Source organism: Gobio gobio (genome assembly GCF_949357685.1).
Source record: "Gobio gobio genome assembly, chromosome: 19".
NCBI classification, from domain to species: domain Eukaryota; kingdom Metazoa; phylum Chordata; class Actinopteri; order Cypriniformes; family Gobionidae; genus Gobio; species Gobio gobio.
In genome coordinates this window covers 23,624,789-23,638,149 of record NC_137112.1, presented here as the reverse complement: position 1 = coordinate 23,638,149, position 13,361 = coordinate 23,624,789, and the positions used below count along the sequence as shown (strand labels likewise).

The 13,361-nt window shown below is 36.6% G+C and overlaps 1 protein-coding gene across 1 annotated transcript in view; it reads left to right on the top strand.

Annotated features, from left to right (window-relative positions):
• wdr18 (WD repeat domain 18) overlaps positions 1-13,361 on the top strand; it is a 141,844-nt gene that overhangs the window by 63,152 nt on the left and 65,331 nt on the right. The window contains exon 5 of the mRNA XM_079845075.1: positions 8,320-8,463. Within this exon, the coding sequence (XP_079701201.1) occupies positions 8,320-8,463 (144 nt within the window). The remainder of the gene's footprint in view (positions 1-8,319; positions 8,464-13,361) is intronic.

Below are 13,361 nucleotides of genomic sequence, written 5' to 3'. Positions count from 1 at the left end.
GTTCCTGATGGTTTCACCCTTAATTCTTCACCTTAATTCTTAATTCTTTTGCGGTTAATAGGTGTCTTTTCTCCGCCACATGTTTTTGTCTGACCCTGCTGACCCAACGAGCATTTCACTGTCCAATGGTCATGCCTTAACTGCAATGTCTAGTATTGCATTAGTATTGCATCCTTCTCATGGGCATTTAATACTTTTTGACTTTTCAGTCTGAGTTAAATCTCTTTTTTGGCTCAATTTATCTGTAAAAGAAAACATGCCTAATAATTCTGCACACCTGAATATAAGGTGTTTTTCATTTCCAGCCTTCATGAACAATTATATATCACTTATACATTATTAAATACTAAATCAATAGTAGTTATTAGGATTACTGTGGTTTGGAATTGGTCAAATGTGCCTGGAAAAAAAATATGATCAGAAAATCAACGTGCCTAATAATTCTGCACTCCCTGTATATATATATATATATATATATATATATATATATATATATATATATATATATATATATATATATATATATATATATATAATTATTATTATTATTATTAAATGAATGACAAGTTTACACAATACTGACTCAATTAAAATTAAGAAAAAAAAGAAAAAAATATATTTTTTTAAATTACTTTTCATTGAGTCAGTATTGTGTAAACTTGTCATTCATTGAATAATATATAATATTTTCAAATAAGTTTAAATTTATAATTTTAATCATATTTATTACATTATAATTAATATAATAATTGGATTTTAATAATACCTTTTAAATGTAATTTCAAAGGTTTCTATAATTATAATTTTTTTAAAAGTTTTGTACTTCTATATACTTCTACATATATAGTATATAGAATAGCAGCCACTCAGCCTGCTTTCTAGATATCTCCATGCTTTTCCTAAAAAAATTACATAAATTATTAAAATATTAAATTATATGGTTTCTGTTCTGCATATCTTTTCTCGCTCAGCAAAAGTGACTATCCAAGAATGGGCCATTTCCTTTGGCTCTTGACATTTTATTACAGGGTCATGGGCATTGATCCTTTTCAGTCAAAATTATTTTACGATCAGTTTGTCTTCTTTATGATGGGACATCAATTACACTAGACTCATGCAGGGAAGGGTATCGGAGCTCCTCTGTTAAATTCTCATTGTACAAGCTCACACACACAGTATGTTCTTGCTCACTAAGTAGAAAACTTCAATTTTATATTTCCATTGATTGAAGATCCTTTAAAATCAGCTGTAAATTAGAGAATAATGGTTGTTCTCTGCCTACTAGCTCTGCGAGAATAGACCTTTCACTTGGACTAAAAGTTTTTGTTGTTGGCTCAGCAAACTCACTGCAGAGAACTTGAGCTTTCCAAAGCTGAGCTTCTGAGCTGTCTAATGTCCACTTCAGCACTTTCTCTGAGACGATAACACTGCATTACCCCTGAACCAATTAGAGACCATCAGACTTTTTGGCAAAAGTGTTACCATTACGCTGGAAGTTGGAACAGAAAGGTTTAAATGTTGGAGAGAAATGGAGATCTTTGTGGATTATATCATCCTGAGAGAAGCACAGTCCTGACTAGTTAAGTCTTTATCTTTTGAATTCACTCTCTCTGTCTCTTTATTCTTCTCTCTGTCTGCCTCTCTCATGATTCATTTCTAAATTGATCAATGCAGACATCAAAAACCTAATGATTTTACATAGTGTTTCGTATCCATTTGAATCACATTGACAGATCTGACGCAAAAGAAGAGTTCTTTCACAAATCAGATATCAGAACTTCTCTCATGAACTCTCACGAAGGTCAAGATTTTAATTGCATTTCTTACATTTTGGACGGTTTCTATTAGGGCTGCACAATATATAATTTTAGCATTGATATTGCGATAAGCGCATCCACGATTGTCACATCACAGGGTGTGCAATGTCAAGTATTGGGATCGTAGTTGATCCGTGATCCGATGATGGATCCGTGATCCGTAAGTTGTCAACAGAGGTGGTCAAGGTGTGCACCTCCAAGGATTTAGTGATGCTGACTCTCTCCATGGTCGAGCCGTTGATGGTCAGTGGGAAGTGGTCGAACAGAGTTTCTCCTGAAGTCAATCACAGCCTCGTTTTTCTTCCCCAGATTGAGGGACAGGTTATTTGCACCACACCATTCAACAAATTGTGCCACTTCCTCTCTGTAGAGTGTTTTTTCATTGTTGCTGATGAGGCCTACCACAGTTGTGTCAGCAGCGTGAAGAGCCCCGGGCTGAGCACACAGCCTTGTGGGGCACCTGTGCTCAGTATGGTATTGCTAGGGGTGTTGAGACAGACACAAACTAACTGAGGTCTTCTAAATAAGCAGTCCAGGGTCCAGTTACAGAGGAAGGTGTTGAGGCCCATCAAGTTCAGGTTATTTATGAGCTGTTGTGGAGGGAGGATATTGCATTGTCCGGTTTGGACTAGTGATGCACCGATCATGATTTTACATGGCCGATTCTGATACCGATTTTTTTCAAGAAAACTGTCCGATACCGATTTCCGATTATTTTTTTATTTTTTTTACACAATAAAAGTATGAAAGTATACATGAACAAGACGTTTATTTGGTATTTATCAGGCTAAATTGGTTTTTGGCTAATGAAAACAAGTCTGCAATCTGAAATTAACGGGAAATTGAATGGGAAATTAAAAGGCTGAAAGGTGAATTTAAAATAAATGTAAAATAAAAATGATCATCCTAATAGGCTACAGAACTGATAGTATTTCATTTCAAAAGTGCATGTATGTTCTTCTTTAGGCTACAAAAAGAAGTATTTCGGCTTTGTCACAAGTTAGTCTGTTTCGTTCTCGTCCGATCCAACACGTGAGAAGCTGAGCTGAACAAACGCTCACTATCTACGCTTGTGCAGGGCGCAGAGAGGTAAGCTCGCGCAACTTCAGCTCGCGCAGGAAAGCGGCTCTTCATTCCCTTCAGCGTATCTCGTCTCTTCCCTCAGTTCTCCAGTTTCCATTTGTAACACACGAGTGACATGTTCGCGAATGATTGCAATATAGGCGTATGTGCACGCGGGCGCACTTCCGGAAAAATCGGCAGAAAAATACAAAGAAAACCGATTTTCGGCCGGTCAACCGGTGCATCCCTAGTTTGGACGGTAAGAAACCTGGAGCAGTTTGTTGTTAGGGAGACTGCACTCGATGTGATGCATAACTAACCTCTCAAAGTACTTCATGATCGGGTTCAGTGGTATGGGAAGGTAGTCATTCAGGCAGGTCATGGATGACTTCTTTGGTACTGGTGGTGGTGATGAGACATGTCGGGATGACTGCCTGGCTCAGTGAGGTGTTGAAGATGTCTTTTAGGACATCTGTCAGCACAGTCTCTTAGTACATGGCCTGGTACGTGGTCAGGAGGACCCCCAGCTTTGCTAGAGGGTCTTCTTTACTTCGAATGAAGACAGACAGATAGATCACCTGCTCATTGGGAGCTGTGGATCTTTTCTGTCCAAGTCTGTAATTTCATTTCAAAACGTGTATATAAGTGGTTGAGTGCATCTGGGAGGGCTGTGTCATCATCACAGGCATGTGGCAGGGGCTTGTAGTCAGTAATGGTCTGAATGGCTTTCCACAGGCTCCGTGTGTGCTGTTGGTGAAGTGGTTGTTGAATTTTTTTTTTTTTTTTGTGCATACAAGGGTTTTGCCTTCTTGATGCCATAGGGCAGATTGGCTCTTGCTGTTTCGAGGGCTGCTTTATCTCCTGATTTGAATGCATAATCTCGGGTCCTCACTCCTAAGGAGCCCACAAACCTCTGCTGTCAGCCACGGCTTCTGGTTGGCATGTGTGGTGATGGTCTTTGCAGGCAGTGACTGTTTCAGTGTATTCTTGCAGGTTTCTGTGATGATTGTTGGTGGCTGCCTCTTTGAACATTCCAGTCTGTGTCATGAAAGAAATCCTGGAGTAGGGATGCACAATATTGGATTTTTGCCTATATCTAGTATGCTGATATTTTTTTTTATCCTTTTGGCCGATAGCCAATGCCGATATTGATATATTTTCCTTTTGTTCGGAAACAACACAAAGTTTCTCCTGTGCAGGGATTATAAACAAATTACTTTTCATTTTGGTTAGTTTTGAGCAAAGACTTCCTTGTTAGAACTAAAAGTTATTTTTATATGGGTATTGGTTTTATTATTGTTAGTTTCAAAGCTTTCAATCACTGCTGTTTTTTTTCTGACAGATGCAGTTGTAACATTAACATTATATTTGTGGGTTTAACATTTGTAGATGGTATACAGCAAAAAAACTGTAAAAATCGTAATCTTTTAGAGCTTCCTGGATATACATGCATATTTACATGTATGTAACCCAGTCAATAGCCACTTTGGCGGGTTGAATTTTATTGTTGTCTTCTTAAAAGGCATCTGTTATTAATTGTGTTGCGCATTATAACTAGGGATGCACGGTATTGGATTTTGCCCATATTTTTCAACTCATTTTGGCTGATGCCGACATTGATACGATATACGTTTATTTTTTTCCTTTTTTTGGAAACAACAAAAACGTTTTTTTTTTCATTCTGGTTTTAGATTTCTGAGGTCGCCTTACTAAAAGGATACATGTTAAAGATAAATAAATGTTAATAAATTTATTTTTTTAATAAGAGTAGTATATTAAAAGCTCTGACAAATAACAATAACAAAGTCAGTGATTTATAGATGCAGTAGTAGCCTAAATATTTTATTTTTTGGATTTTACTTTTGTGCACATGAAGTGGGGGTGGCATGAAATCAGTTGATGCTGTCTTTAGCTTCAATTTTTTTTTTCTACAATCATTTTAGAGCTCCTTGAATAATTTTTCATCATCCATTTCATAACATTTTATATAAAAGTATTTAATTATTTAAAAAGTATTTAATTAAAGTGTCATGCTTGTGATTTATGACATCATTACTGATTTATTTGTGAACTTATTAACTTCAATTGACTTGTGTATTCTACTTTTCACTTGATTACTGTAACAACAGCGCCCCCACTAAATATCGCTTCTGCTGCTGTGGAGGCTGCTGCGCATGCTAGAGAGTGGGGAGACGCGATTGTGCTTATTTTGGGCTAGTTTTGTTGTGAAAACCTGGCAACCCTGCGTTGATGGTCACGTCCTTCTGTACGCGCATTCACAAATTCAAGGCAGCATTTAAAAACTGTCAATATAAATCACCATACATACAATGTATTTGCTTATTTTTGCTTGTTTTCACTTCAAGAATGAGCACACTGCTGACACGATCTGATCACTATAACACTCCTTGCACGCGGAAGTTATTGCAGGCGCATATCAACACGTAATCATATCGGCAAGGCATATCGGCATAATTTTTTCATATCGCTTTTTTCATATCGCACGATATTATCGCCACGACATCGGAATCGGGCAATAAACGCTTAATATATAAAAATCGGCATCGGCCGTTTCCGATGTTGTGCCGATAATATCGTGCATCCCTAATTATAACCAATCACACGTGATTTTATTGATCTTATGAATGCATTGTTTAATAATATTAAGGCGTACAGATTAGTCATTGCTGAAATACTGAAGTTTTGTTCAGAGCACGCTCTCACTCAAAACAACACAGCAGAGATGTATGTGCGATGTACGTAGGACATTCATTCATCATACAGTGATTGACTGTTTTTGTTCTATTTCAGCAGCGAAAATAGTTTCAATAGTTCATCTGATGTGACTGGCAAAAAGTTGACTTGGCGCTGGTCGTTCGATTTTCGCGAATTTGGGGAATTTAGGGACTGTCTCTAAAGTTACATGTATATTGGTAAAGCCTACATGTTTCTAACTTCAATTGCGTTTCAAGAGAATGACTTGGTCATAAAACCAAATGTAAAGTTTTCATCTAGGCAGGGCAGGATTATCCATAGATGGGATTGGACGAGTGCCCTGGGGCACCAGCCAATAGGGGGGCACCAAGTGATTTAAGATAATTTAGTCTGGTTACCCTTTAGGGCTGTAATAATAAAATTATATTAAAATGTAAAAAATGCACAATAATCCGCGCAAGAGACACCGTTTCCAACTTCAAGGTGGCTTATGTGTGTGCACGCTGCCAAACGGAACGACTTGCACTTTGTACTTAAGGCTTCCTTCCATGTCAAAAGACCAGCTGGAGAGTATTCACTTAAGTTAATACACGATTATAGAGTCTTAAAGGGGCAGCATCTAATAAACCTGCTGATGATTGAGCCATATGTGAATCAAACAACAAAAGGCAAAGAGAAAATACTCACAGCTTTGAATGAATAACTATCAATTTATACAGTGACAAATATGCAGTTATTTTACATTTCATTACTTTATTATATTTATTTTGTAGGCCATATTACTTATTGTTAGTAGACCTTCCTGAAATTAAATCACTTCAAATGTGGTCACCCTAGGGCACTACACTGTGTTAATCCGGGCCTGCATCTAGGTCTCAGGTATGATGCACACCTTTAAAATGTTTTGATATTTAATCAAATAAACTCGCATGAAATATGGATATGTATTTAGGCTACTGTATGGGCTCAGGGCTCATACACAAAATAAGCTAGATTTAAATATTTCATAGCTGATAGAACACTGATGAGAATATTGCTTGAGAATAAATTATATTTACACCAGAAAATCTTATTTTTTTTAGACAAGCAACTGTTAGTGTTTCTCTGTCTAGATTAAGGAGCTTTACACACAACCTTATCAGAGCTATATAGGCCTATTTGATGACCTGTCATGTTATACATTTCATGCAGACTTGATTTGGGTGTGTACAGTGGTCATTTATATATAGCCAACAAAACATTTCCCAAAAACAAAATTTTGGCCAGTGAAAATGCTGACTGGCTAGTAACCTTGGAAAACCACTAGCCACAGTTGCTGGTGAGCAAAAAAGTTAATGTAAAGCCCTATTATATATTTATATTTAACATTTCATTAATAAAACTCTATATTACAGGGCTGTACAGTGTGACATATATGCATAGCGCATGCAACCAGGGCGGCAAATTAATGGCAATCCACTGTCTCCTCAAAAGAGTCTGTTTGCAAGCAACAGAAAGCCGCCTTCATGCAACGCACATACAATAAACCCACGTGTCGTTTACTCAGCTGCGCATAATAGCACTAAATTAATAAAAAAACGCAATATCATGCGCCGTGCACGTTTTTGATGAAATGAACGCAAATGAACCAGGATTCGATAGAATCAAGTTGAGTGTGAAACCAGACCAATGCTGCGCAAAGCCAAAAGCAACATGTACCAAACATTTTTCCAAACTTGTAATGAGAAGCGTTTACAAACCTGTTGTCCAACAAAAGAGAACATTTAATCGAGTGTTTGAAGTAACTTACTTTTGTGATCTGACGTGCTTCACAATCACAGAATGAGGCAGAAATTATATTATTTATATTATTTTATAATATTCTATATGGTGTTGAGATGTGTACAGTACTTTTTTCTCTCTCTCAGTGGATGCATAAGATTTCTTGACCAAAATTAAGACATTACAGTCATAGTTTTTTTTATCATAATTTAATATTTAATAATAAAACCTTAGAACTTTATGGTCTTCTATAAAATGTAATAATAATAATTGTTATTATTTTACTTTATATATATATATATATATTTATATATATATTTATATATATATATATATATATATATATATATATATATATATATATATATAATTTAGATATTTATATATATATATATATATATATATATATATATATATATATATATATATATATATATATATATATATATATATATATATATATATATATATATATATATATATATATATATATATATATATATATATATATATATATATATATATATATATATTTATATATATATATATATAGATATTTATATATATTTAGATATTTATATTTAAATTGTAATGTAGACGCATGCATTTTCTGTGATGCTGCTTTGAAACGAAATGTATTGTGAAAAGCGCTATACAAATAAATGTGAATTGAATATAATGTTTTTAAAAAATGATTATGGTATATACACTAATGTAATCAAGGTATAAGGAAATATATATTATATACACTTGACATTTTAAGAAACATAAAAGGAAATTAAAACAATTCTTAGAACTTGGCTCGTGTTTTTAAAAAAAGATTGTTTTCATAATCTTGGATATCCTTACTCTCTCTCTCTCTCTCTCTCTCTCTCTCTCTCTCTCTCTCTCTCTCTCTCTCTCTCTCTCTCTCTCTCTCTCTCTCTCTCTCTCTCTCTCTCTCTCTCTCTCTCTCTCGTCATAGGTTTGGGAAATTTCCTCTGGGGAGATGCTCCTGTCCGTCCTCTTTGACGTTGGCATCATGTCAGTGACCTTTGACCCCTGCGAGTATTTCTTATTCTGTGGAGGCAGTGACGGCAATATTTTTCAGGTGTCTCTCTGCAGCACGGTAAGCACTTTGAGCGACGACATTTCCTGATTGTTGCCATTTATTCTGAAAGCATGTCCAATGAGACTTTTGTAATAGAGTTTTTGACACCGTTGTGAAGTGGTTTATGAGATATTTAATTTACCCATAGCTCATCGACGAGCAGCCTGTTGTGGTTTCATGAGCAATAATGCACCCTGTCTTGTCTTTACTGCATTAGATGGAGAAGATTACAGTTATTTTAACTGGACTCCTGCTTGGCAGCGAATAGATATAAATAGTGTTGAGGTTTTTTCCGTCAAATTTTCATTTCTTTTCTTTCACATAGTCATCAGAGTAATCTTAGTCAGTTTCAATTCCTGGTGAGAAACGTTTATATGCTGATATTTGTGATCCCCTGTCCTTATCCTTCAAATGTCTCCTCAGCACTGCTGAGAACTAAAGTGAGTGATTTTTAAGTGTTATTTATTTTTCTGTTGAGCTGTCTGTCTCAGTCCAGGTCAGGGCATCTTAGAGAAAGCATTCGGTGCTGGAAGGCAAAAATGGATGTGAAACGAATATGTTTCCTCACTTTCTCACCTCACTTCACCTTTACACCAGAGGACTTCTCTCAAAAGGAATTTCAGATGAAACGTATGCAGGTGTCATGGCCATTGTCAGTTTCACTTAAAGCCCATGTATTTTTTGTTGGATTATTGGAAGTAGGTTATTTCCCAGCTGGTGCTTTTGGCTTTGAGAGGGTATGAGGACCTGGATAAGCTCAACTAGCGGAAACATCTGCTTACGGAGAACATTGGTATTGGGATTTTTTTGGTTTGCAGAAGGGATAGTTAAAAAAATGAAACATCTGTAATTTACTCACCCTCATGTTGTTCCAAACCTGTTTGACTTTCTTCTGTGAACATAAAAGTACTTAAGCAGAATGTTCATGCTGCTGTTTTCCATGCAATGTCAGTGAATGGTGACCAGGGTGTCAAGAAACAAATGTTTTTATTTATTAATAAATACTCCTTTGTTGCAGCTCTCGAATCTCATTCACATATATACACTATGGCTTCTCATGAGTTGCTTTTGATTTTTGTGCCGCTAGTTACGGCCAGTGTTGGAGTATCTCGAGTTACGTAATCAGATTACTTTTTCAAGTTACTAGTAAAGTAATGCATTACTATTACATGCAAAATCAGAATAATATGCAAACCTCCAAAAATTAAATATTGATTAATTTAAACTAAAAGCAAAAATGACTTTAGATTTTTAGTTTTTACTGGTGAACTAAGGACACATCCACATGAAGCCAGAGCTTTCCCTATCCAATCTTTTTTCCCCCTCGCCTCAATAAATATCTGCATACACACGAAACCACTGAAACCAACTCAAGTATACATGCCAGAGTCAGACCAGTATGTGGCGCTGTAATTTTGCCACAGAAATACACTAAAAACGGAGAAGTGGTGTTGTGGCTAGAAGGGGTACAGTAACAGTTTAAAGTGAGGCAAAATCTCACGATAAAATAAAAATAAATACATTTGCTACTTACCAGATGTGTTTTATTAACGCCTACACTACCCTAAACCTACCTTACAATAATGCAAATACAGTAATTAAATGACGCAATATTGATGTGTGCATGCCCAGTGCCCGTAGTTGTATCCCTCCTAGTCTTTACCGTGTGGGACACGTGGTATGATGACATCACCGTTTCACAAAATATACGGATTGGCTGTACACACAAAAACATAAGGGTGTCAGTTTCCGATTTATCCACTCAAAAGGAGTTTCAGGCTCCTAAAACCGGATTTGTCTTGACGAAACGCTGAAACGACACAGCATTTTTTACGTATACAGCTAAACGCGTCTCCGTGTGGGGTCTAAGTGGTAAACTTAAACACTATTCTCCTGCATCCTATTCTTCTGCAATCCAGAGTGGCACCACAGCTGAAAGGTTTGTTTGAGCTACGCCCTCTACTGTAACGTGCAAATTTGCATTTCCTTCAGCCTTATTATTTCAGTTTTGGTGTGAAAGTGCATTTACAATAATAGAAGTTTTTGTTATAAAAAAAGTAACTTTCCTCAACACTGTTTATGGCCAATAACTGATAAATGAATCAATATTTTTAAATGCTTTAAATGCTGAAATATTACATCACAACATTATAATGTACTGTATGAAAAAAAAAGTTTTTTTAATTGCTGTAAACTAAATTTAATAGAAATGAGCATGCACAATCAAATATCCCATATTGGCCAATACCGACAAATAAAAAAACTCTAATATTGGCTGATAACCAAAATGGTACCAATATAATATTTGTACATCCTTTGATTTTTACCTTGTGAACATTAATGATTGAAAAACTCCCTTAGATGATAAGAGCAGAAGGAAGAACAATTTTGAGGAACCAACACTTGGCAACGAGATCCCATCCTTTCCTAGTCAGCACTTAATAAAAAGATTTATCTGATAGCGCTCGCCATATGATAATTAAAGTACTCCTGAGCTCATATTGAAAAGCCTAACAGGAGATGCTTGAGGCAGAATTTTTTATGAATAAACATGTTTCTTCTTGAAGGCAGTATTTAAGTTGTGTTTGTTTTTGCTCTATATGCATATCTTAAGCCAAGAGAAAGCGTGAGTTTCTGCATGTGTTTCTAAACATCTTTAAACTGGGGTGAAACTGTGTGTGATTCATTCCCAATCTGTCCTGATACATTCATTATCATTCTTAAACTTTAATCAGGGCATTAATGAGCTGGTAATGACGTGTTTTTTCAGCCTCTTGGTTTTTCATTTTGTTCCTCGCGTCTGGAATCTCAGCCAGCCTTAGTAGTCTACAGGGTTTCTTGATTTATTTATTTTTTCATGTCTCTAAAACCTTTCAAGATGTTCAAAGGCTATTTATTGATAGACTCGAATCTCTTTGACTTCTAATGCTGTTTTTTACACTATTAATAATTTAATAATTTAAAGTCTACTGTCTTAAAATTGATTTCACAGTGAGATTAATTGGTGGGATATAAGAAGTTGGGATGGGCATTTTTTTCTATTTTTCATTTCGAGTACTGATAGAATTTATATAACGAGTACTCTGGGGTGTGGGGCGTGTCTATAATGTTGATAATACCGTTAATGTTAATGTTGACAAATAAAGCTTTTACATGCTAACTAAGGGACAGATTTAATAACAGCTTGTGCCAGCTAAACTTTTGACATAACAAAACTACCGTCAGGATTTACTAAAGACATGCAGTGAAAAATTCGTGTAAAAAGGCATGGACACAGTTATTTATTGTGGCTGACCGGCAAAATTTATGGGAGGAGAGTATTTAAATGAATCATCCAAGGTGATTTACCAATCAATATACGTGTATTTGCACCATTTACCGCCTCAAAAAAGTTTTAAACCAGACGCTAATTGGCCTTAAAAATATTATATGCCAAAATATGAAAATATGACTAGAAAAATTACACTGCTAGATTATCGATGTGCGTGGAGAGTTTCATGGTTTCCATGGCTGAGCAGCTGCATCCAAGCCTTACATCACCAAGTGCTATGCAAAGCGTTGGATGCGGTGGCGTAAAGCCACACTAAAGCAGTGGAGACGTGTTCTCTGGAGTGATGAATCACGCTTCTCTCTCTGGCAATCCGTTGGGAGTCTGGGTTTGGCATTGTCAGGAGAACGGTACTTGCCTGACTGCATTGTCCCAAGTGTAAAGTTTGGTGGAGGCAGGGGTGTAGCACAAAATCCTGGGCCCTATGCATAGGCAGTCCTGATGGGCCCCCATGTTCCATGTTAAAATATATTCCAGACTTTTCAAAGGGCCCTCTCCCTAGACGGGGCCCTGGGTAGTCAGGTCCACTTTTCCCCCCACTACCACGCCCATGGTGGAGGGGGGGATTATGGTGTGGGGTTATTTTTCAGGGGTTGGGCTTGGCCCCTTAGTTCTAGTGAAAGGAACTCTTAATGCTTCAGCATACCAAGACATTTTGGACAATTTCATGCTCCCAACTTTGTGGGAACAGTTTGGGGATGGCCACTCCCTGTTCCAACATGACTGCGCTCCACAAAGCAAGGTCCTTAAAGACATGGATGAGCGAGTTTGGTGTGAAGGAACTTATGATTTGAAATTATTTGTTTCAGTCTTTTTGACGTTGTCATACTCAATTCTAGTCAGAATATGAGTCTGATACTGCTCAATTGGGCTGTGATTATGGGGCATGTTTCAACCAAACCAGGAAAGACCTCAATTGGATAGACCTACAACCAATCAGAGCAACGGAGCGACGCAAAACGTTAGTTGTCATATGTCAACAGAACAATTATGTGAGATTTATAATAATCTCAAGGTTTTGTGCTTGTTTTGGGCTAGTTTTGAAGAGCAATTGGATGGGTTTTGTTGTGAAAACTTGGCAACCCCATCTGCACACACGCTGGAAGAAGTGAGTGTAAACAATGTTTGCCGGTGTTGTAAAAAAGAATTTAAGGATACACAGAGTACTTACCAACACGATCATCATTTCTGAGAGAAATAGTGACGGTGAATGCATATACGAACAAGTTCTCCGTTTAGGATTAGAACAAATTCAACCCAAGCGCTCTTTGGTAATGTGGATGCTTACGTTACTGTTTATCATTTGTCCATCATCGTCTAAAGCCCGCCCTGACAGCTTCTGTTCGGGCATAGTTGCTCCACAACAGATCAAACTTCCCGAACTCAAATGTTGTCGGCGGGGCCCACTGCACAAAAGGACATGAATGTGCACGTGAACTTGACCGTGATTTGACTGAACGTGTAACTCCCCTAAAGCACAAACAACATTCTATTACAATACTGTTCTTATTATAATGTTATGTATATGGCAGTTTGGCGCTGAATATCTTGCACTTAACTGGATTTTCATGATCAAAGTGATTCCAGG